The sequence below is a fragment of the Leucoraja erinacea genome, chromosome 3 (genome assembly GCF_028641065.1).
Source record: "Leucoraja erinacea ecotype New England chromosome 3, Leri_hhj_1, whole genome shotgun sequence".
In the NCBI taxonomy this organism is placed as follows: Eukaryota; Metazoa; Chordata; class Chondrichthyes; order Rajiformes; family Rajidae; genus Leucoraja; species Leucoraja erinaceus.
This window is the reverse complement of record NC_073379.1, coordinates 13,818,787-13,845,084: the sequence shown is the minus strand read 5'-3', so window position 1 is coordinate 13,845,084 and position 26,298 is coordinate 13,818,787. Positions and strand designations below refer to the sequence as shown.

Genomic DNA, 26,298 nt, shown 5'->3' with positions numbered 1-26,298 from the left:
CTTATTTACATAACCATGCCAAGCTGGTTTACGAATTTTAGTACATAATAATGGGGCTAATGATTGCCCCTTTTGTAAGCTCTATATTGCCAAAGTTCCTCTATTGAGTCAATGCCTGCCATATAGAAACCCACAACTGACACCAAGTCTATATCAATAATAAGAGCATCCATCTTAAAATGAATATCTAAAACAAATGTGTTTAGGGTTAAAATCAATGATAATCCTGCAACCCTACTCTATCTTATATTTAATAAATATGTTCAATCCCATCTTTTGTGTACAATTTTTGTAGCACCATGTGGGTTTTTAGATTGTTTGGTTTATGTAAGGACAAAATGCCCTTCTGGTGTATGATGTACTGTGGTTATTGGGATGAGAGAAAAACCCTATCAGATAACCCTGAATACTGCTGAGATTATATGAATCTGTAGTGATTATATACCATACATAACTGTAGTGTTGCAACCTCCCCTACCCTCGTAGGTCCCCTATTTTAACAGAAGAAAAACCCCACCCACCTACCTCCATGGTTACCGGTGGTTTTGTTATTTCCTTGGTTTTTTTGAAAATAAGGTTCTGGTTTAATATTTCTTGTTCGGGGTTGTGTGGGAGGTTGAGGCTTTCCGCATCTTCCAGGGTGGCCGCCCTGGCCATACCCTAAAACGGATCCTGCAGGTTATATTGATTTCTGACACTGCTACTGGTATGAGCCACATTTTTTATGGCCTTGCCTGTGGCTGGTATCATGCTCCAAAATAGGCCCTTGCGCTGGCCTTGATGAGCCCCCCAGTGTCTTGGCTTAGTCCACACACGGTTCTTTATTTGCAAATGGTAGCATTTTTTGGGGTCCTAGTGCTGGCTGAATGGCCGCCTTCCACGTGTAGTTCAGGTTATATTGCATATTATTAAACAGATCTAGTGCGTCTTGATGGTCTTTGGTTACCTACGTTTAGTCCAGGGTGTGGTGTGTGCTATGATTATCTCTAGTGGGGCATCTCGTTGCCAGGTTCATCTATGATGTTCCCCTCAAGCCTTCCAGTTCCAGTTCTGTATTTGTCCATCCTGGTTTTCCTGATGTTTCGTCCATATGCTGCCAAATGCATTGGTTTACACTGGGGCACCTGTAATGCCTCACCGTTGCCAGGTGGCAGATGTCTGGCCAGTGTTTTGTAAATTTTTCTTGTTGGCGTTTGTGGCCAGACATATAGTAATACTATTGCCATCCTGGATCCAAGTCTACCCATGTTTGACTTGGCTAAAGTAATCGGCCACCATGTCCAGCAGAGTCCCTGCTGTGTTAGGATCATGGGACGCTGTATTACCAGGCTCTGGCCCATCAGGGTCCTGCCTACTCTTTTTTATAGAGTTAGAGATCTCTAGGGTCCCACACGGGGTACCCATGTGGGGCTTAACTGCTGCCCACTTGTCTTTTGTTCTGCGGACCCCTCTTGCAGGTCAGCCCAGAACTGACCCGCAGTGCTCCCCTCTGATGGGGTAAAAGCATTGTGCAGCCCTCAAAGAGGTACTGCTGTGGGTTTATCACGTTGGAGCAAGGCTCCATACGCCGCTTCTTCCCGCTCCAGCGCTCTCGGGCGCTGGTTGCCGGCGGTTATGCAAAGTCGGACCCTTCTGAGTCCACTACCTTGTTTGATTTGTGTCTAGCCTTACCGCTCGGTCACATGGATCTGGCCGGTGCGGGGCCGACATCGGGCACAGCTGATCCCACTACGGTTGATCCAAGTGCCGCTGGCTGCTGCTGGCTGCCCGCTGTTCCATGGTCCTCCTTCTCCAGTTTTGTCCTTCCTTCCGTGAAGTGGATATGGCCGGTGTGGAGGATAACTGGCACAGCTGCTTCCATCTATTCCTTTAACCTGACTTCAACGCTCTCAGCACTCCTGGCTGCTCCTTTATCTTAGACCCCTGGGACCCACCCCCGTACTGACGGTACTGGTCCCTTATGGTCGTTGCAGCCGGTCAACCCCACTCTAATGCCCTCAATTCTGGGCACTCCTACTTATATGGTCCTTAGATAAGGGACATATAAGACATTAAAACTGATGATAACAGCTACTATAGTTTTTATATAATATATATATATATATATATATAGTCCCTAGATAAGGGGTGTATCAGATATTAAACTGATAAGAACAGATACTACACTTGATCTTAGCCAAAAAGCCGAGAAGCGATTATTGTAACTAAAACCCCGCTGGGACCGATCCTGGTACTCACATACTGGTCCCTTGTAGTAGATTGCAGCCAGTCAACTGCAAAGTCCTTTGCTGCCGAGAAATGAACTTTCTCACCATGCTGGAGCGAAGTTGGGCACAGGTGTTTTTCCCCCTCCGGGAATCGATGTGCCCATGCTGCTCCTGCCGTTGCCAGCTCCTCACGAAGTGCCAGCTGCCACTGCTGCTGTCTGTGCTACTGCCGCTGTCTGTGCTCCTGCAGCTGCCGGCTGCCACTGCTGCTGCCGCTGCTGCTGCTACTGCTGCTGCTGCCGCTCCTCCGCGGTTCTCCCGCCGGCCTTCTGCACCTTACATGGACCTGGTCCATGTCTGCACCTAGAAAGGTAAGTTGAAGGAAACGCAGGGTCTCTTACCTGCTGTTCCCGACTTTCCTTCTCCCGCCGGTGACCGTCGTTCCCTGTGTCGGGTTCGAGCCGCTTGGACCGACCCCGGTGTTCACGGGCCTGGTCCTTCGCGGCAGTTCCGCAGCCGGTAACCCCGGCTGTTCCTATAGATCCCCTGGACCCTGGTGCTTACCTTGTGAACAAGGTTTTCAGCCCGAACGTCCCGTTCCGACTCCATAAGTGCCGCTGCACTCGCTGAGCGTTTCGAGCCCCGGTACCGCTGGTCCGTGCTGTCTGTCCCGCAGCCTCTGCGCTGGCTGCTAGCGACTGGTCCCAAGCCAGTCTCATTTGAGACTGGCATAGGGACCTTTTTTACTTTGCTTCCCGCCCGGCCGAGAGGTGAATTTTGCCGGTGCGGGAGCAAAGTCGGGCTCAGGTTGTTCCCCTCCAGGGAAACTCGTGCTGTTGCTGCTGCTGGCTGCTCGCCCTCCACGGGTCTCCCCGCAAGCTTTCCGCAGCCTCCTAAAAGTAAGTAGTAAAAAGGAACGCAGAGTCTCTTACCTGCTGTTCCCGACTTTCAAATCTCCCGCTTGGGGAACGCCGTTCCCCCCTGTGTGACTCGTTGCAATGCGTGTAGCGATATGGCACGCATGCGTGGAAGCGGGCTTCTTCACGAAGTCACTCACGTGACTCCGAAGTAAAATTCTTTGTTTTATTCTCATTTTGTGCATCCCCATTTTGGTTTCAAATCAAGTTCTAGAACCATGGCATATTGTTTGACCTCAAGCACATGCTTCACACCTCATAATTTTGCAACACAATTATTCCTTTCGCCTGTATCCAAAATCCCTGTTCCTTTCTTGTTTCATCCCACTGCATCGACACAAGCAGAGCAGGCATGTGGTGTGCTTGCCTTCATCAATTGGGGTGTTGAGCAAAAAAATCACATTGCAGGGTGGCACAGTGGTGCAGCGGTAGATTTGCCATCTGACAGCGCCAGAGACCCTGCTTTAATCCTGACTACGGCTGCTCACTTTATGGAAGTTGTAAATTCCCCCTGCGACTGCTGGGTTATCTCTGGGTGCTCCGGTTTCTTTACACACTCCAAAGGCATACAGGATTTTGGGTTCATTGGCTTTGGTAAGTTGTAAAATTGTCCCTAGATCGTGTAGGTTAGTGTACGGGTGTTGGTAAGCATGGACTTAGCGGGCCGAAGGGCCTGTTTCTGCGCTGTAACTAAAGCTGTATAAAATGTGGGCACATTTGGAGTATCGTGTACAGTTCTGTTCATCATATTATAGGAAGGATGTAGGGGCTTTGGAGAGAGTGCAGAGTTAAGGGCCTGTCCCACCAGCATGCAATTGCATGCGTCTAGCACAACCAAACGTGGTCGCTTGTGGCGTACGGCCTCGCGGGGCCGGTCCCACTTCGATCGGCGGAGGCGTATGGAGTTGTGTGGGGCTGGTGCCGACATCACGCGGGACTCCAAAAATCTTGCACTGTCCGAAAAATCCGCGCGACAACGGCCTGTCGGCCCGCAGCCACATTGAGGCCGTACGCAGCGCTTTGATGGCCGTACGCAGTGTCTCGACGTCGTAAGAGGCGTTTTGACGTTGCGCGATGACGTCACCGGCCGGCGTGCCGTTGCGTGATGACGTAACCACCCGACGCCGTGTGACGTCCAAATTCAGTCGGCCCGCCTCCTGCCCAGCTGATTGGTGAGTATGATGTCGGGCCCAGCCCCGCACAACTCCATACGCCTCTGTGGTTCGAATTGGGACTGGCCCCATGAGGCCGTACGCCTCAAGCGACCATGTTTGGTCACGCTAGACGCATGCAATCGCATGCTGGTGGGACAGGTCCTTTAGGTTCAAACTTGGATGAGTTTTTGGTGCATCAAAGACTGAGAGGTGACCAAGCAGAAGTATATAAATGTTAAGATCAGTTTAGTTTATTGTCACGTGTACTGAAAAGCTGTTGTTGCGTGCTATCCAGTCAACAGAAAGTCAAAACATGATCCAATTACAGTGTATAAAAAGGAACTGCAGATGCTTGAAAAATCGAAAGTAGACACAAAATGCTGGAGAAACTCAGCGGGTGAGGCAGCATCAATGGAGAAAAGTAGGCGACGTTTCGGGTCGAGACCCTTCTTCAGACTGATGTTGGGGGGGCGGGAAAAAGAAAGGAAGAGGTGGAGACAGTAGGCTGTGGGAGAGCTGGGAAGGGGAGTGGAAGGAGGGAGAAAGCAAGGACTACCTGAAATTAGAGAAGTCAATGTACATACCGCTGGGGTGTAAACTACCCAAGCGAAATATGAGATGTTGTTCATCCAATTTACGCTGGGCCTCCCTCTGGCAATGGAGGAGGCCCCGGACAGAAAGGTCAGATTCAGAATGGGAGAGGGAGTTCAAGTGCTGGGCAACCGGGAGATCAGGTTGGGTCATGCAAACTGAGCGGAGGTGTTGGGCGAAGCGGTCGCTGAGCCTACTCTTGGTCTCATCGATGTAAAGAAGGTGACACCTGCGACAGCGGCTGCAGTAGAAGAGGTTGGAGGACAATAGACAATAGGTGCAGGAGTAGGCCATTCGGCCCTTCAAACCAGTACCGCCATTCAATGTGATCATGGCTGATCATCCCCAATCAGTACCCCGTTCCTGCCTTCTCCCCATACCTCCTGACTCCACTATTTTTAAGAACCCTATCTAGCTCTCTTGAAAGCATCCAGAGAACCTGCCTCCACTGCCCTCTGAGGCGGAGAATTCCACAGACTCACCACTCTCTGTGAGAAAAAGTGCTTCCTCGTCTCCGTTCTAAATGGCTTACTCCTTATTCTTAAACTGTGGCCCCTGGTTCTACACTCCAGCAACATCGAGAACATGTTTCCTGCCTCTAGCGTCTTAACAATCTGCCTTAACAATCTTAAATGTTTCAATGAGATATCCTCTCATCCTTCTAAACACCAGAGTGTACAAACCTCTGCCTCACCCGGAAAGACTGTTTGGGTCCGTGGATGGAGTCGAGGGGGGAGATAAAGTGACAGGTGTAGCATTTCCTGCAGTTGCAGGGGAAAGTACCAGGGGAGGGGGCGGTCTGGGTGGGAAGGGATGAATTGACCAGGGATTACAGTGGATAGATACGTACATGATAAGAGAATAAGTTTAGTGCAAGGTAAGTCCGATCAAGGATAGTCCAAGGATCATCAAAAAAATAAATAGTAGTTCAGCACTGCACTCCGGTTGTGGTAGGATGATTCATTTGCCTGATAACAACTGGGAAGAATCTGGTGGTGTGCGTTTTCACACTTCTATACCTTTTGCCTGATGGAAGCGCCCGGAGAAGAGGGCGTGGCCAGGGTGCGACTCATCCTTGATTATGTTGCTGGCCTTGCCAAGGCAGCGTGAGGTGTAAATGGAGTCAATAGGATGTTGGTTTGTGTAAAAGTCTGGGCTGCATCCATAATTCCCTGCAATTCTTAGAGGTAGACAGTATTTTCTCAGCGTGTAAAAATGACAAATACTGGAGGGCATAGCTTTATGGCGAGAAGGGCAAGATTTAAAAGATATTTTCCTGACAAGTTTTATTTTACATAGTGGTAAGGTGCCTGGAACACACAGCTTGGGGAAGTGGTGAAAAGCAACATTGAAAATACTTTAGACAGACCAAAACAAACAAGAAATTGAGTGATATCAATTTGGTGCAGGCAGATCTATGGTTTAAATTGGTATCAGGGTTGGCACAGACATCATAGGCCGTTCTATGTTCCACTCAAAATCTTGCTGCTGCTGGAGTGAATTCTTTGGAGAATAGAATATAATTCATTTAAATCATAACTTCAGGACCACTTGATATGTTTCATTCTAAATTGCATTACACTTCTTTCTGTTTATTCACCTGACCTTTTCACTTGTTCCCACCAGGACCAGAAGCCTGCAGTTATCTTACTGCAGAAGTTAATTGTCCGTGAAGTTGCAAATGAGGAACGAGGAATGTTCTTAATCAGTGCTTCATCTGCTGGGCCCGAAATGTACGAAATACACACAAGCTCAAAGGAGGAGAGGAACAATTGGATGAGACTGATTAGAATGGCCGTGGAGAGGTACGGTGTTATGCATCAGTCCCACCATGGATTGCTTGTTTGTTTGCAGAATTTTACACATATAGTTTATAGCACAGTTTAAGTTCTGCCTTAAATTGGGCTTATTGTATCCATTGGAGACCCTTTCCTCCAGGCACTGATGGTGATAAATTAGAAAGGCAAATGCAGTCCGAAGATCAGCACCTCATGTTTCGCTTGGTTAGCCTACAACCCAACAGCATGAACATTGTATTATCTAACCTGTTGTATTCCAATTGCACTTCCCCGGCGTGTTGCAATAGCAATTTGCCCTCCCCCTCCCGTGTAAAATTCAGAGTGTTCCTGTGTCGTCACTGCAAGCCAAGCCATTGTGACATCATTAGTTGAAGCTTTAAATTCAGTCTTTTTTAATTCAAAATCTTTTGATTTTTTAAACTTTAATCAGTAATAATTCAAAAATGAAGCATAAAATGTTAAGTGAAAGTGATCTCTGCCTAGATGGGAAAAATCAGAATATGTAAATATGTTGTTAAAGTTGGCATTTTTAAAACGTGAATAACGTCAAATATAAGATGAAATCTTCAGTGAAGCTGATCACTGCTAGCCGAGCCATTGTGATGTCATCAGTGAAAGCTGATCGTTTTGATTTCAAAGTCTTTTGATGTTTTTAAACTTCTCACTTTTAATCAGTAATAATTCGAGAAATAAAGCATAAATTGTTCAGATAAAGTGCTCAGCCTAGAGGGGAAATATGTGAATCAGAATATGTAAAAAAAATTATCGTTACCGTATCGTGTTTTTGCAAGGATGTAAAGACAATCATATATACACACACATATACACACGTACAAGATCAGACTTTTAATAAGTATTTAATGATTCACCCTTAATCTGATTAATGATCCTACTTTCATAAAAACAAATGTCCTCTTACAATTTCCTAAGCAATCTGGTGTAGTTCCAAAAGTTCCAGACAAGGAGTGAAAGGGATTTGTAAGTTTAATCTTACATTGTGTGTTCAAATACCTTCTGCTCAACCACCTTCGAGAATGTTTACCCAAGATTTGTTGGATCAATAGGCATCTGTTTTTTGCATAAAGAGCCTTTGATTTGTAATTTTAACTTTCTGTGTCTGAGGAAATGTTAAGGCGAGGAATAGTCTTCCAAAACATTTTTTATTGGTATTTCTAAAGTTACTGTACACATCTCTCTTAAATATTTTTCCTGCATAGTTCATTTGTCTGCGCTGGTAGCCCATACCCCTTGGCGCTAAAACACAAACAGAATTGTTGGAAGAACACTTCCAAACAAGTGTAGGAAGGAATTGTAGGCAGATGCAGGTTTAAACCAAAGATAGATACAAAATGCTGGAGTAACTCAGCGGGTCAGGCAGTGCCTCTGGAGAAAAGGAATAGGTGACGTTTCGGGTCTGAAGAAGAGTCTCGACCTGAAACGTCACCTATTCCTTTTCTCCAGAGATGCTGTCTGACCCGATGAGTTACTCCAGCTTTTTGTGCCTGTCTTCCAAACAAGTGTTGGAAGAATACAATCAAGTAACATCTATGGAAAGAGAAAGTCGTTAACATTTCAGCTCCATTTCCTGTTCTTATTTTATATTTTCAACCTCCTTAGATTTTTTGGTTTTCAGATCAGAGAGTCTCCTGCTCGGCATCTGCTTGGGACAAATGTCAGTGAAGACTATCGCATCTTTTTTTCAAGATTTTGACACATGCGCATTTTATAAAGTGGAGGATAATTGCCTCAGCTGCACCACAGCCATCTTGCGGTGTAGCTACACTGGGAATGAAACCCTGGTCAAATAAGAAGGAACTGACTAGGAGCACCCCTCTCACTGCATGGGATCCATCATGTCCTTCTCCCATGGGCCTTGCAATAGATTTAGTCAAGAGCGTATACTTACATACACGCACACACATAAAAAACAAACAACAATAGTTTAGATAGGGATACAGTGCGGAAACAGGCCCTTTGTCCCACCGAGTCCGCACCAACCAGCGATCCCCGCATATTAACACTATCCTTCACACAGTTGGGACAATTTACACTTACACCAAACCAATTAACCTACAAACCTGTAAATCTTTGGAGTATGTGCTGGATTGATGCACAATTAATGCATTAATTTAATGGCATAACATATGTAAGGAAAGACATTTACTGAATGCATAGCAAAAAGATTTGAGTATAAGAGCAGAGAGGTTCTACTGCAGTTGTACCGGGTCTTGGTGAGACCACACCTGGAGTATTGCGTACAGTTTTGGTCTCCAAATCTGAGGAAAGACATTCTTGCCATAGAGGGAGTACAGAGAAGGTTCACCAGACTGATTCCTGGGATGTCAGGACTTTCATTTGAAGAAAGACTGGATAGACTCGGCTTGTACACACTAGAATTTAGAAGATTGAGAGGGGATCTTATAGAAATTTACAAAATTCTTAAGGGGTTGGACGGGCTAGATGCAGGAAGATTGTTCCCGATGTGGGGGAAGTCCAGAACTAGGGGTCACAGTTTAAGGATAAGAGGGAAGTCTTTTAGGACCGAGCTGAGAAAATCATTTTTTTCACAGAGAGTGGTGAATCTGTGGAATTCTCTGCCACAGAAGGTAGTTGAGGCCAGTTCATTGGCTATATTTAAGAGGGAGTTAGATGTGGCCCTTGTGGCTAAAGGGATCATGGGGTATGGAGAGAAGGCAGGGATGGGATACTGAGTTGGATGATCAGCCATGATCATATCGAATGGCTGAACAGGCTCGAAGGGCTGAATGACTGAACAGGCTCGAAGGGCCGAATGGCCTACTCCTGCACCTATTTTCTATGTTTCTAAGTTTCTATGATTGTATTGTTTCTCCTATATAGCTTCATGAATGAAGTCATTTTTGAAATTAACAAAATTGAAATTGGCCGTGCAAATCTTGCATTTCTACTCCTGACAATTTTCTGGTGACACCTTGTGGCAAGTGCACTTCATAAGAAAACAGTTGAGAATAATGAAATTGTATTTTATAATGTACTAGACCAAGTGGGACCCATTGGGTCCCGTCCCCTCAACATGTGGTTCCGGGGGTGGAGGGGTGGGGGGGGGGGTGGATTGTGGCGTCGCATGCACACTAACCCCCCCCACGCACACTGGGGAGGGGGGAAGAGGGTGGAGTGGGGGGAGAGGGGGATAAAGGAAGGGGAGAGGGGGAGGGTGGAGGGGGGAGAGGAAGGGAGGGAGAGAGAGGAGAGGAGAGAGGGGGGGGAGTGAGGAGCAGGGAGCGAGGTGGGGGGAGAGAGGAGAGGGGAGGAGGGAGAGGAGGTGGGTGAGTAGGAGTAGGAGGAGGAGGGGGGGGGGGGAGGAGTGGGGGGGGGGGAGGGGGGGGGAGAGGGGGAGGGGGGAGAGGAGGGGGGGGGGGAGGAGGGAGGAGGGGGAGAGGAGGGGGGAGGAGGAGGGAGGGGGGCAGAGGAGGAGGGAGGGGAGGGGGGGAGAGGATGAGGGGGGGGGGCCAGGCAGGCGAGCGGGCTGCGGAGACTCCAGGGAGGCCGTGGGTGCGATCTGAGGACGGTCAAAAGCAGCGGAGGGCCGGCTGATCGTAGCTTCCATGAGGGGAAGCCCACCCACCCGCGTGACAGATGATCGGGTGGGGGAGATGGGGAGGAGGTCATCCCCCTTGACAGCCAGAGATCGCCAGGTGGGATCGGGATCACCAGCGAGGAAAAGCCGTCACGATTCCTCGAGTCCCTGCGATTGACGGAGGAATCGCAGGTCTTCATGGACGATCTCTCCCAGAGGGAGTAATAGCCGCCAAGGCCACCTTCCCACCGTGCTGTCCCGCACCCTCACCTGCGCCCGACCGGTGATAACGACTGCAGCCGCCATGTTCTAGAACTTCAAGGAGCCCAGCGGAGCATGCAGCACGACCTGAGCAGCAGTTTTAAAAACGCTAAGTGACAAATTTAAAGAAGTGAAAGTTAAGAAGCCAAGAAGTACAGAAGACAGAACAGGGATGACGTCACTCGCAGCACGAGCAGAGGCAGGCAGTCAGATCCATTGTGACATCATCAGCAAGACCATCTTGTTTATTTCCTAAGTTATTTGAGATTTGTGAACATTTTCATGAATAACTCGAGAAATAATGCATGAAATTTTCAGTTAAGGCGATTTTTGACTTCACAGTGTAAATCTCCATCAGAATATGTAAATATTTCACCGTTAGAGCGTCGTGTTTAGGAGGAGATGTGAAACGCACATGAGCGTCACACATACAAATAAATACACATCCAAGATCAGAGTTTTATATATATATATATAATAGATTTAATTAGGATAAAATCATCATGGTGGAACTTTTACATGTAATTTATTATAGACAATACACAACAGGTGCAGGAGTAGGCCATTCGGCCCTTCGAGCCAGCACCTCCATTCAATGTGATCATGGCTGATCATCCCCGTTCCTGCCTTCTCCCCATGTCTCCTGACTCCGCTATTTTTAAGAGCCCTATCCAGCTCTCTCTTGAAAGCATCCGGAGAACCTGCCTCCACCGCCCTCTGATGCAGAGAATTCCACAGACTCGCCATTCTCTGTGAGAAAAAGTGTTTCCTCCTCTCCGTTCTAAATGGCTTACTCCTTATTCTTAAACTGTGGCCCCTGGTTATTATCTTAAGTAGGTTTGTAAAGAATCTGCCATTTTATCTCTAGAGTATTTCCTACTTGTCAGTGGGGTCAGAGGTGATTTATGTTTCAACACCTTTTCCCTGTCTATCCCTTAACCCTTGGTTCTCAAAAATAGATCAACGCTAGATTTATAATTGTAATTGACTTCGTATCATGCAGATAATCGTCCCGAACCATCCTTTGGAAGAAGATATCTTTCCTAACTTCAGACCTGAAAGCCCTGTCTTTAATTTCTACACTTTGCCGCTTCACAACAGAAATATTTCCTCCACCATTATATGGGAAGGTTGGATTTTGATGTCTAATTAATGACTCATGAAATTAAACCTGCAAGAAGAACCAAGACATTCTGATTAGCAATGAATTGTTCTTGCTTGCCAGCCTCGCTCACCGTTGTCCCAATCACTCAGGCCACACTTAATTAGTGCATGTTTGCGAGCAAAAACTTCCCGGGTGATGTGACCTGATCTCTATTGACAAGATCCTCTGCTGCCACGGGATCTTTTGCTGCATTCATTGTTCACATGCTATTCACAATACACACACAAATTAAAGATTAATAATGTTTACAGCAAACTAAAACACTCTTGGTTTGTTAACAAATTAATCAGATTTGACAGCTGTAGTGGGAAGAAGGGTCCTGACCCGAACCGTCACCCATTCCTTCTCTCCAGAGATGCTGCCTGTCCCGATCAGTTAAGCCCTTGTCCCACTTAGGAAACCTGAACGGAAACCTCTGGAGACTTTGTGCCCCACCTAAAATTTCCATGCGGTTCCCGGAGGTTGCAGATAGTGGAAGCAGGTAGGGAGACTGACAAAAACCTCCGGGAACCACACGGAAACCTTGGGTGGGGCGCAAAGTCTCCAGAGGTTTCCGTTCAGGTTTCCTAAGTGGGACAGGGCATAACTTCAGCATTTTGTGTCTATCTTTGGTGTAAACCAGCAGCTACAGTTCCTACACAGCTGTAGTAACATAATAATCAGTTGTTAAAGTAATCATAAAAATAAACATTTCTCTAGCATTCTGAAACTTTCAGTAAATATTTCAAAGGCATCTTATACTAATCTATTCGATTATTTTAAAACATTAATGTAATAAAAAGGAAATCAATTAAATAACGTAATGGGCCTGTGCCACTTGGCGATTTTTTTAGGCGACTGCCGGCGACTATCATAGTCGTAGTAAAAACCGGCGACAACCTATGTCATCCTGGCGAGAACCTACGACAGCACCTACGTCACGCTACGCTCATTGGCATCAAACTCACTGTCGCCGAAAAAGTTTCAACAAGTTGAAAATTTAGCGGCGACCAGAAAGATGCTGCGACTTTTTATGCGACTAAGGGGACTACTCCCAGCGACCTCCAGCGAACATGTGGCGACAAACTAGGCGCCTATAGTTGCCTAAAAAAATCACCTAAGTGGGACAGGCCCATAAGTAATTAAACTGAGACTTATTCTAATCTCTCAGCCGTTGCTGTACATGGAAATTTATGGAGTAATTTATGGAGATGTTGTGTGAGTGGTGTCTTTGAAATAATTCACAAAAGCACTGGCAAACAAATGTCAATACATTTTAAGACTTCTTTAAGCATGCATGCATGTGCAAAATCGCAAATCGATAGCAGATATGTACGGATATGCCAACATTTTCCTGCAAAATGTGGAGTATAGTGACACGAATTTTCTTCTAGACCGCTGTAAATTGGTGATCATTTACATTGCTGTGTCAACCTGATCAAAGGGTCTCTCATTTAATTTAGCTGTCCTCATTTTAGGTGTAAGTGGAAGTACTTCAATTGAATTGGTCTCTTGAGAAAACACCAGGGATAACTTACAATTTTACCGAAGCCAAATAACCTACAAACTTGTGTGTCTTTGGGACCTGGGAGGAAACCGGTGCCCCCAGAGAAAACCCACGCAGGTCACGGGGAGAACGTACCAACTCCTTTCAGACAGCACCCGTAGTCAGGATTGAACCCGGGCACTGTAAGGTAGCAACTCTACCGCTGTGCCACCGTGCCACCCTTGTTTATGTTAAGCCAATATGTGCTGAAATAACACCATATAACCATATAACAATTACAGCACGGAAACAGGCCATCTCGACCCTTCTAGTCCGTGCCGAACACATAATCTCCCCTAGTCCCATATACCTATGCTCAGACCATAACCCTCCATTCCCTTCCCATCCATATAACTATCCAATTTATTTTTAAATGATAAAAACGAACCTGCCTCCACCACCTTCACTGGAAGCTCATTCCACACAGCTACCACTCTCTGAGTAAAGAAGTTCCCCCTCATGTTACCCCTAAACTTCAGTCCCTTAATTCTCAAGTCATGACCCCTTTAATAATGTTGAAGAAATACAGCTGCTTCAGTTTGTAAGATTTCTAGCACTGATTTCTTCAATTCAATTGTTTTCATTATTTATTACACAATAACCATATATGTTGAACTACACTCAATGAAACGTGGTGTGCTCCCAGTGACCTGCGTGGGTTTTCTGCGAGATCTTTCGTTTCCCCCACAATCCAAAGACGTACAGGTTTGTAAGTTAATAGGCTTGATAATAATTGTAAATTGTCCCTAATGTGTGTAGAATAGTGTTAGTGTGCGGGGATCACTGGGCGGTGCGGGCTCGGTGGGCCCTCATCTCCCTGCTACCTTCAGGTAGAAGGTACAGGAGCCTGAAGACTGCAACAATCAGGTTCAGGAATAGCTACTTCCCCTCAGCCATCAGGCTATTAAACCTGGCTCGGACAAAACTCTGATTATTAATAACCACTTTCTGTTATTTGCACTTTACCAGTTTATTTATTCATGTGTGTATATATTTATATCATGGTATATGGACACATTTATCTGTTTTGTAGTAAATGCCTACTATTTTTTCTGTGTGCTTAAGCAAAGCAAGAATTTCATTGTCCTATACAGGGACACATGACAATAAGCTCACTTGAACTTGAGGTCCTGTTTCTGTGCTGTATCTCTGAAAAATACATCTTGTTCTGCATTGTAAATGAAGACGTATTATTGATGTAGCAATATCTTTTTTAACGCTCCTTTTGGTACTTCTTGGTCTCATTGATAAAGTTGCCCTGAGGAGGAGGAAGAACGATTAAGCGAATATGAAGAGGACAAACGAATTGCTGAGGCTAGAGCAGCCAAGACCAGGAAATTCCAAGGTATTTGCATTCTGGCTGTGCTGTTCCCTGTTCCATTTTTTTTCAGTAAACAAATTAAGTGCAGTTTCAGGAAAACACTTACGGTTTTCCATAACAGGAATCGATTCGTATAGAAGCACGTAAAACAGATTTATCTGGATAAATTAAGAGTAGATATCTTCGGTCTGATAAATGCTAGACTTAAACACAAAGTACGAAAATTTGCACTGTTAAAATTGTCAATGCAGGAAAACAAAATGCACTCTAAATGTGCATGACATCATCTTAATTCATTTGATGAGTGAAATGTTCTCATCATATATTTTATCACGGTGCAGAGAAAATATAAGGATTTTTTTCCTTACCCTTTTAGACAAATTGCATGATTCTCTGATTTTTGGCAAATTTAACCTGATGATTTCAGAAGGTTTGAGAATAGTGGCCATTATTAATGTGTTACGTTTAGTTTAGAGGTACAGGGAGGAAACAGGCCCTTTGGTTCAACATGCCGTCCAGCGATCACACGTACACTAGTTCTATCGTAGAACTTGTCATAAGTAATATTTTTCTGGAAGCAATACTAAAATGCAGCTTCTCCAAAGTTGTATCATCTCCATGATCTGAGCTTCTGAAGTGTAACCTGTGCTTATTTTTTTGTGATAGCACATGAAGTACCAGCACCACCAAAAACATAAAAAGCTGTTTTTCAACTTTTCCAAATTTTAATTTAAATGCTCGTCAATTTTAAATTATCAATTCTAATACAAAATCATTCCTAGAGTTAAAAAAAAATAAAATCTCAACAGAATAGGGCTGTACATTGATGGAAAAATATTCAATTCAATTCAATTAAATTCAACTTTATTGTCATTACACAGATACAAGTATAGGTACAACGAAATGCAGTTTAGCGTCTGGTCATAGTCATAGTGCAAGATAGTAGAAGTAGAAAATAAAAAAACAGAATAAGCATACAATAGAGTAAAAGAGTACTGGTTAACAATGTGTGGAATGTGGATGGATTAGAAAAAAAACTGGTACATAGGCAAATACTGTATACAAATGGGAGAGACTAAGGATATTGTTGATAAATGTAGCTGAATTTTTAATTAAAATGTGTAATGATTCTAATTAAAATTAAAATCTAATTAAAATAGTCAATGTGCATCTATTATCTACACCAATGGCCTCCCGGTTGTCAAATACTTTAATTCCCCTTCCCATTCCAACATTGACCTTTCTGTCCTGGGCCTCCTCCATTGTCGGAGTGAGGCCAAAGCAAATTGGAGGAACAGCATCTCATATTTCGCCTGGGCAGCTTTCAACCCAGGGGTATGAATGAATATTGATTTAGCACACAACAAATGCTTTTCACTGTACCTCAGTACAGGTGACAATAATAAAATAAACTAAATTCTGGGCTGATCGGGAATCAAAATATGAGTAACCAGGTTATTTACGCTGGTAAGACAAAGTCAAGGGAAAAAAACAGGCAAGGATTTGAAAGAAAAAAGTAAGAGTTTCTTGATCAGCGCGGGTCAGGAAGCACAAAAGTGATCGGGATTTCATAGGAGTCTGAAGAAGGGTCTCGACCCGAAATAGTAAGATTAAACGAGAACTTACCAGTTTGAAGTTTGATCTGTATTTTATGAGGAGGAACGTTGAGGGAATACATGAAAAGAAACCCGCTACGCGCATGCGTGTCATCCTTCAAAGCAGCGGTGTGAGGTCACAGATACCCTATATTGACCTAAAATAGCAAGATTATCAAAGAGATACCAGCTCAAGATTTGACCCTATGAGGGTGGGAGCGGAGGGCATGTATTCCCTCAACGTTCCTCCTCATAAAATACAGATCAAACTTCAAACTGGTAAGTTCTCGTTTAATCTTACTATTTTACTTCGGAGTCACGTGAGGGACTCCATGAAAAGATTTCAAAGCTCTGTGACCTCATGCCGTGGAAACGAGTCCATGCTTCACAACTGCCTTGGTAGTTAGAGAGAAATTGTTAATTATATTCAAAGCATTCATACCAATTATTTAATGGAAATGATAAATAATATCGAATTAATTGAAATCATAACCCTGTATTCTTCAGGGATAAATTATCATACAGAACTTAAAATTGGTCCCCGAAAACACGTTCCCATACTGCTAACTGGTTTGTTAACATTTCTGAAACGTATTCTCCAACAACCATCCTGCAATCCTGATGATTTGGTCCATGGATACATCAAGGCGTTTTGCTGCAGATGTAGCTGCAGCCCTGGTGGGGTGAAAATGAAATATGTTATTGTCCACTCCCGCCTATCAGACCATTTCGCGGTGGCAGAAATATGGGATATGAGTTACACTCTATGGTACAGTATCTTAAAGCTGATTAAACGCCAATTCCTTGCCTCTGATAGCCTTTTTTCTTACTGTATAACAAAACCATACTTTACTATACAGAGGCATTGTCCTCCGGGTAGGCCATCAATTCTATGACCTGCCCCGCTAATCCTGGCCTATTTTGTTTAATAATACGGTCCTGGATCACAAACCTCAATCTTCGTGCCGCAATAGTGAAGCCATCCAGTCTTACTTTAAGCAATAACTGGAGCTTATACACTGTGACTAGCGCTATCAGCATACCATTTCTAGTTAGTTATCCAGATTTAATGCTGTAGCCGGCGACCAATTCCTTAGCAAGATCAAAGCCACACTTACATTCCAAATATAGTTATGTTACTGTATCTTGCCATAAATAACTTGACAATGCACTTTCGGCATTATTCACAGTGCTGAAACACAGTCCTCCATATTGCAGGCTGGTAAGCAACTGTAGCACCCCCGGAACATCCTTATTTCTGTGGTCCAGAAAGTTATCATGGCAGTAATTAGTCCATATTAATAGGACGTAAATACTGTTATAGAGTAGACCTTCTTCGTGCTGCTGTGATCATGTCCACAGTTCTATCGATAGCCCCATGTCCCATAGCGGTGTTATAGAGTCTACAACCTACTAAATCAATATTTTCTATGACATGGATAGCTATCCTCAGTTACTGGATGCACCAGCAACTTAGGACTACGGCTATCGTTATACATAGTTCCAGCACCATGTCCTGTACCCCGGGAAAACCATAGTTGGGTAAGCCAATCAGGTACTAAGACATCCCCAATGCCGATTCCTGTTGAATGTCCCTTCGTACCCCAAATTTATAACCAGACAAGGAGGTAATACATAAATGGAAAACCCCTCCCCTAGTGCAGTGAAAACAGCATCTGTAGCTTCTGCCTCAGGATCTGGTATCAATGATACATACCTCGGTAACTGGTGATTTAACCCCGGATGCAATTCTAATATCCGGCCTTACCTACTTTACTGATTTTAGCAAATACCATCTATCCAACATCCATTTAGTACTTCCAATAATTTTTCGTGGCCTGGTGTCTGCCACTGATTTAGTATCCCTGGTAGATATGTAGCCCATAACCAAATATTCCTTTGGACACACCATTCCCAACTTTAATTTGCCAATTCATCACAAGCTGGTGATATCTTTCCACCCATATGACTTAAATATGCCATCACCGAGGTATTATCTATCTACCATCTAGCATGCTGCAGTTTCATTCCTGAGCAATAAGATTTTTGCCCATGAAATGCACTTAACATTTCTAACCCTTAGTGTTATGTAGGTTAGCTTCTTATATATTCCATCTCCCCCATAGCTCGAGATGGTATCAGTTGTACCATAACCAATTGCACTGGCGTCTGTTTGTAATAGCACAGACGGGTTGTGAATAACTATTGGGTTTGGAGCAATACTAAACATTGTGTTCCCCACATTGTAATTCTTTTATAGCTTCTATCATTTTTTCCCATTGGCCAAAATAAATGACCTCTATAATATATGCACCCATTAAACTCTGTGGCTTTCCATATTAGTAAAGTCATTAACATATTAAATGTGTTAATGGTGTCAATTTTGACTTAAGTGGATGGATAATGAATCCCAGCTGTTCAAACAATAGTTTAGTGGCAACCACTGGCTAACATGCCGATTCATAAGTTATTCCCACAATAAGGATATCATCCAACTATACCATTACTCTATGATTTTGGTGTTGCAGCAGTCCCAACGCTGGTTTAAAATTTTTCCCCCTGTTGGATATTGAGTAGCAAGGATCTTAAAGATTAATACTTGCCATACAGTAGTCTGCTGAACACTAAGTCTTTAGCACTGCTAAAAATATCCATTTTTAAAATGAATATATTGCACAACATTGTGAAGTATTGATAATCCATAATAATACGGCAACCCCCATCTTTCTTATTTCTAATAAAGATATTTGAGACAAATCCTGTTGTTCAGGTTTGGTTTATTCCATTACCAGCATGTATATCTGTCCGGTATATGTTGTACTGGAGGGGTTTTGTTTGTGTAGAAACTCTATCAGATATCCCTTAAAACTGCTAAGGATATATCTGTCCATAGATATTACACCACGCTTCAACATGAAGTTGCAATATCCCTCCAACTTCCGTGCTCCCTATTAATGCTGGAGCCCCAAATTCACCTACCTCCATGGTATTGGTGGTAACCAAGTTATTTTTCTTGGTTTCATATGCGGTTGTGGAGAGCCTAATGGTTAATGTTACTTATGCATCTTCCACAGTGGTCGTCCCGGCCCAAACCCTAAACAGGACGCTGCTGCTGGGTACCTCTGCCCAATTCTTTGTAGTATAATACAAAAACACTACCTCTCTTAGGATGCACATGAGGTTAATGTCTTCCCCAGATAACCTTTGGATGCTTTAATCAGCCCCAAAGTGAAGCCTCCTCGCCAATTCTTTACCTGTTTAGACAGGTCTCTCCCCCCAAATAACGGGGTGTATAGCCCTTTGCTTACATAGTATAGCGAACTAGGGTCTAGAGCTGGCTTAATGGCCCTTCAAACTGCACATTCCAAAAAAAAAATAGTGCTAATGGCATCCTTGTGGTCACTAATATTGTACACCTTATTTAACATGCGGGCCAAAGCTGTTATGCCCGCCATGAGACCTTTCAGAGTATTACGGATTATCCCAACTCCTAACGGCCTTCCCAACATGTCTGCAAATGCACCTGTAACAATGGCTACATTAAGAGCAGTACAATATTCCGGGGTATAGAAGCCTTGCCAACACTTCAGCAAAAATATTAGCTTGAAGTTGATGGGTGGACACACAGTCCTTCAATACTCACAGCCATCCTCTCGCAATCATTCTCCGTGAGTTCTGCTGGCAGTACTGCTCATCATGTTCGGCAGGTTGTTTTCCCCCCCTTCAATAGGGGACAGTGGCTCCATCACCTGCTCAGGCTTTACCCCGTCAGACCTTCCATACCCTCCTAAGAGGCGTCCGACATTTCATGCAGCCCATATGGGAAACTGCTGTGGGACTTATATTATTATTTGCCCACTGTGGCTACCTCCAATCCCGGAGCCTGCCAATATGGAGAATTTTACTCCAGCAAACCGCTCCAGCCGACTTACATGCTCTCGGGCACTCGTCGTCGCGGGTGCTTAATATATGGGACCGCTCCTGCCGACCTTGGTGCTCTCGGGCACTAGTCGCACGCGGTATATCCCACAGCCCGTCCCCATGCCTACGGGCACTGGACCGTTCCCCATGGTCCTGGTCCTCACGGGCACCTCTACCCATTTAGGGTGAAGTTTGGCACTCGCTCCCATCTGGGAGATGCTGGTGCCGACATTTATAGCTGGCTGCTGCTGGTCATTAAACAACAGCCCTTCAGCTCTATACTGACATCAGTCGGTGGCTCCCTGCTGTTCAGCATCCCACCAGTAACCACCTGTGGCTGTGGCCTGCCTTCCTTAGGTGGCTCGCTGCTGTTCAGCAACATACCAGTCTCTTCAGAATTCAGCAAGCACTCTGGAAAAAGCACCAAAAAAGGTAAGGGAAATTTGTTCTTACCTGTACTGGTTTTCAGCCTGCCGTTTTCGGAGGAACGTCCTTCCTCCCGCAGCCCCACAGACCCCGTAGCACAGGTCCATGGGCTGCTGTCCCCGATGTCTGCTCTCTCTCTCTCTCTCTCTCTCTCTCCCCGGGTGGTGCAGCTGATTTAATCAGCTGCGGAGCGCCGAACGACTGCGGCTAAAAATAGACCCGACTTGGTCTAGAAACTCCCCGGGCCGTGTAGCTTAGTTTCCCGCCCGGCAGCAGTGTCTTGCCGGTGCGGGTAGCGATGTCGGGCACAGCTGTTCTGTGCTAAAAATAGCCGTTAGGGAAACCTCTCCGGAGGATTCCCCGCTAACGGCTGCTGCTAGCTGGTTCTGGCTGCAACATTTCTACAGTCTCCCTCCAGCTCCTGCAGCTTCTTGTATTTCCTACCTGCAAGGTAAGTGGAAAAATTTTGCAGTCTCTTACCTGCTTCTTTGCCTTTCTCTCTAGGGAGACGTTGTCTCCCACTTCTGACTCCGTCAATGCGTGTATGCGATATGACACGCATGCGCGTAGCGGGTTTCTTTTCATGGAGTCCCTCACGTGACTCCGAAGTAAAATGTCATCCATTCCTTCTCTCCAAAGATGCAACCTGTCCCACTGAGTTACTCCAGCATTTTCTGTCCATCTCTAGTTCTATTTCGCCAGGATCAGAGATGAGATTGGAAAGTGGTCCCAGAGACTCGGGGTCAGCCAGGATTTTATTGAATGGTGGTGCTGGCTCAAGGGACTGAAAGGCCTCCTCCTTTTGCTAATTCTTATGACTGTGTTTGCATTTGTTTGGATAATGACGCACTACATGCCCACATTCAACATACTTCGGCTGAAATGTTGAATCATTTAGTTCTGATTATCTTGTGAAGAATGCAAAATATGCAGACAATGATGTAAATCCCCCTGGGATGCTGGATTGGTGCCAGCTCTGTAAAGCTGAGTCACGCCAACCCAGCGAGAAAAATGGTCCTAAACTGGATTTTTAATGTAGGAAAAACATTGACATCATGTCTCTGTTCCCTAACCATTGACCCCAGATCATAGAACATCGAACATTACAGTACACATACAGGCCATTTGGCTCACAATGTCTGACTGCCTGTTCCACCCAGTTACTCCAGCATATTGGGTCTTTCTTTGGGGTTTGATATGAATTAGGAGTCAGACAAAAGCATCTGAATTGCCACGAATTTATAGAGATTGGAACTTGCAGTTCTGCCCAAGTGTGTGTTGATATGGCCAAAGGTAGAGCTCAAAAGATCTACATTACAACTTTTGCCAACTGTTACGCAGAGGAAACAAATGCAGATGGGGAATGTTGCAGAGGTGGCAATATTGATATGTCATTTGAGGCTAATCTCAGGGTCAGAAATGGCATTGCGTTTACAAAGAATCCGCTTGCTTTCAGATAGTTGCCATGGAGCGAGAACAGACTTTGTGACAGGAACTGAAACAGTTTTTTTTGTATTGGCCCCTTATGTACTTAGAGAAAATGTCTACGTATTGACGGTGGGGCAAGTGGTGCACTGATTTAAAAGCAGCAGAACATCAAAGGTGGTGGTGACAAGGTGTTGAAAGCACACATTTAGAAGTTGATACTGTTTGTGTATGTTGTTGCAAGGATTTGCACTTAGTTGAGAAATATAAACAGGCCAAGGATATATCCTTGGGAGTCACAAAGTGAGTGGTGTAGGTGTGAGAAAAGAGGCAACTATAGCTAGTTCTGAGGCTATGACAGCATTGATTCAAAGGCAGGCTGGTTTATTCCCAGATAGTTGGACAATGGTTCAAGAATGTAGATGGGAGTGGTGTGATTTGTCGTGTTACAAGCTTCACATGACCCGATGGAGGTGAGGAGTGGAAAATCTCCTTCGTCACAATTGCAGAAGAACATCATTAGTGTGTAGACAGATTATGTAAGTAAATTACTTTGGTACTGGGCTGGGCAGAAATCAAATTACAGGGTTTATAGACAATATGTGCAGGAGTAGGCCCTTCGAGCCAGCACCACCATTCAATATGATCATGGCTGATCATCCCCAATCAGTAAACCAATTTAAAGCCAAATTCGGTTTTAAAAAATTGCATAAATTTAGCAAGCTCCATCATTTTCAGGAACATTTGAGAGGAATGGTTTAGGTTTATTATTATCAGGTGTAATGGGGTACGTGAAAAACTTTGCTTGCAATCAAGTGGATGTGGAGAGGATGTTTCCACTAGTTTGAGAGTCTAGGACTAGAGGTCATAATTCAGAATTAAAGGACGTTCCTTTAGGGAGGAGATGAGGACGAATTTCTTTAGTCTGAGGGTGATGAATCTGTGGAATTCATTGCCACAGAACACTGTGGAGGCCAAGTCAATGGATATTTTTAAGGCGGAGGTAGGTAGATTCTTGATTAGTAGGGTTCCTGGAAGAAGGCAGGAGAATGGGGTTAAGAGGGAACGACAGATCAGCCATTATTGAATGGTGGAGTAGACCTGATGGACAGAATGGCCTAATTCTGCTCCTATCACTCATGAACTTATGAACATTGTTAATTGTCTGTAGATGTACCCACACACTGTGCTCATCTGGCCTTTTGTACGATCTTCAGTATTGCAGTGCATTGCTTCCTACCAGCACTCACAGTAGCTTGGCCATTCTTCAGTTCCACAACAATAGTCATGGACTTATACAGTTTGGAAACAGGCCATTCGGCCCAACTTGCCTACACTGGCCAACAGGTCCCTGCTACATTAGTCCCACCTGCCTACGCTTGGTCCATATCCCACCAAACCTGTCCTATCCGTGTACCTGTCTAACTGATTCTTAAACGATGAGATAATCCCAGCCTCAACTACCTCCTCTGGCAGCTTATTCCATATACCCACCACCCTTTGTGTGAAAAGGTTACCCCTCAGATTACTGTTAAATATTTTCCCCATCACCTTGAACCTATGGCCTCTGGTTCTTGATTCCTCTACTCTGGGCTAGACTCTGTGCATCTGCCCGATCTATTCCTCTCATGATCTTATACACTTCTATAAGATCACCCCTCATCCTCCTGTGCTCCAAGGAATAGAGACCCAGCCTTCTCAACCGCTCCCTATAGCTCGCACCCTCTAAACCTGGCAACATCCTCGTAAATCTTCTCTGAACCCTTTCGAGCTTGACAATATCTTTCCTATAACATGGTGCCCAGAACTGAACACAATATTCTAAATGTGGTCTCACCAATGTCTTATACAGCTGCAACATGACCTCCCAACTTCTATACTTATTACTCTGGCTGATGAAGCCCAATGTGCTAAAAGCCTTTTTGACCACCTTATCTACCTGCGACTTGACCTTAAAGGAACCATGCACCTGTACTCCTAGATCCCTCTGCCCTACAACACTCCCCAGACGCCTATTCATTCACTGTGTAGGTCCTGCCCTTGTTAGATGTCCCAAAATGCAACACCTCACATTTCTCTGTGTTCCATTAACCATTCCTCAGCCCACCTGGCTAATTGATCCAGATCCTGCTGCAATCTTTCACAACCATCTTCACTATCTGCAAGACCACCCCCTTTTGTATCATCAGCAAACTTGCTAATCTTGCCCTGTATGTTCTCATCCAAATCATGGATGTAGATGACAAACAGCATCGAACCCTGAGGCACATCACTAGTCACAGGCCTCCAGGCCGAGAAGCAACCTTCCTCCATCACCCTCAGCTTCCTTCCATGAAGCCAATTTGCTATCCATTCAGGAATCTATTTGGATCCCATGCAATCTAATCTTCCAGAGCAGCCTACCATGCGGAACCTTGTCGAATGCTTTACTGAAATCCATGTACTTAACATCTACAGCTCTGCCCTCAACGACCTTTTTGGTCAAGTCTTCAAAAAACTCAATCAGATTTTTGAGACACGACCTCCCAGGCACAAAACCATGCTGACTATCCCTAATCAGCCCTTGCCCATCCAAATGCCTATATAAAATATCCTTCAGAATACTCTCTAGTAACCTTCCAGCAACAGATGTTAAGCTCACCAGCCTATTATTCCCAACATTTTCCCAGCAGCCCTTCTTGAAAAGAGGCGCAACATTTTCCCCCCTCCATTCTTCCGACACCTCTCCTGTATTTAAGGACGACTCATAAATTTCAAACAGGGCTCCCGCAATTTCCTCTCTAGTTTCCCACAATGTCCATGGATATATCTGATCAAGCCCAGGAGATTTATCTACCTTCACCAGCAAGAGGGGTAAAACGGAGGGGAGCGCACCTGGGATGCCAGATGTTGTTGTTGAGCCCTCTGAAGATGTCGTGGGCCTATCAACGAAAACCAAGGAAGGAGGGTGTCCACCTGATGACCCCAATGAAGTATTTACCCCTACCCCCACTCAGGTTATTAAGAAGGTGCCAATTATATTAGGGATTGTAATATCAAGTCCTATAAGCTCAACATACACGATAGTACCTTCAGTACCTCTTCAACGTTAACACTGACTGCCCTCAAGACACTTTCAAGTTCCTCTGTCCTACTGTATTTCTCCTTGGTAAATACAGAGGAGAAATACTAATTTAGGACCTTACCCATCCCCTGTGGATCCACACAGAGGTGACAACTTTGATGCCTGAGAGGTCCCACTCTCTCTCTAGTTACCCTGTCCCCCCTTATGTATTTATAAAATACTAGACTAAGTGGGACCCGTTGGGTCCCAGGATCACACGGGTAGGCTGGTCACCAACGTAATATTCCACCTCTCCACCAATTCCAATATTGCTCGCCAGTGGGGGGAGGGGGGGGGGGCTGTCTGTTGCACTAGTATGGGTGTTGCGGGCCGAAGGTACTGGTTTCCAGAGGGCTAGTACAGACATTGTGGCCCGAATGGATTCTTGGGCTGGCATCCAACTGTTGCAATGATTTTAAAAGCCAAGCCAAGGCGAACAATTGGGCTGCAGACACCCGACAACCAAAATTCATTTTGTGAACACAAACTTGTTAAAAAGGCGAGGCAAACAATTGGGCTGCAGCCACCCAACAACCAAAATTCATTTTGTGAACACAAACTTGTTAAAAAGGCGAGGCAAACAATTGGGCTGCAGGCACTTTACAGCCGCATCGAGGGGACTCGCCGTGGAGTAGAAGTGCGTTCAGTGTTATTCGCAGCTCAGAGAGCCATGACCCTCTCACTTCCTGGGTCTGGCAGAGACTGAGTGAGGCATGACACTTCCGGGTTTTATAGTCCCTCCCCCTGCCGCCAGCGGGGGCAGCAATGAGAATGGGTAATTTTGTAAAAACATTAATATCTCTCTCATTTTTCATCGATGGGAAAAATCCTCTGGTCCTGGAAGGTAGATGGGGGCTCTGAGTGATTGGTTATGCTGTTTCCTTCCTCACGCTCCTACTCCTCAACCCCCACCACATCAACAGTCTGCAGGAGAAACCATTAAAGAATTCAATTCAAGTATAAATATTTTGTATCTTCACCTGGACTGAGCAAAATGGTGTATAGACAGGCATTTGTACTTCGCCAGAAAGAGCTGGAAAATTAATGAAATATGTAACACCCTAATAACAATTGTCATTCCTGACTCTACAACTCTGATGGTACACAAAAATGCTGGAGAAACTCAGCGGGTGCAGCTTGTCTCCGGAGGGAGGAGGAGAACTTCTTCAAAGTAGGCATACCTTGAGGAGATTTCGCAGTGAAGTAGGCAAAGTGTTTAAGAAGGAACTGCAGATTAACATACCTTGAGGAGATAATCTGCAGTTCCTTCATAAACTCTACAACTCTGATGTTGTGTTAATAATAGACATATCATTACCGTTTCTGACGCAT

General features: G+C 44.8%; 1 protein-coding gene and 1 non-coding gene across 4 annotated transcripts in view; one reads left to right on the top strand and one right to left on the bottom strand.

Moving 5' to 3' along the window:
* arhgef28a (Rho guanine nucleotide exchange factor (GEF) 28a) overlaps window positions 1–26,298 on the top strand; it is a 259,871-nt gene that overhangs the window by 155,973 nt on the left and 77,600 nt on the right. For all 3 annotated transcript variants that reach the window (XM_055632136.1, XM_055632137.1, XM_055632138.1), the window contains 2 exons: window positions 6,496–6,674; window positions 14,429–14,520. In XM_055632136.1, the coding sequence (XP_055488111.1) occupies window positions 6,496–6,674; window positions 14,429–14,520 (271 nt within the window). The remainder of the gene's footprint in view (window positions 1–6,495; window positions 6,675–14,428; window positions 14,521–26,298) is intronic.
* Window positions 2,010–2,196, bottom strand: LOC129695948 (U2 spliceosomal RNA). The gene has a single exon (XR_008723257.1). It is a non-coding gene; the product is annotated as a U2 spliceosomal RNA (small nuclear RNA).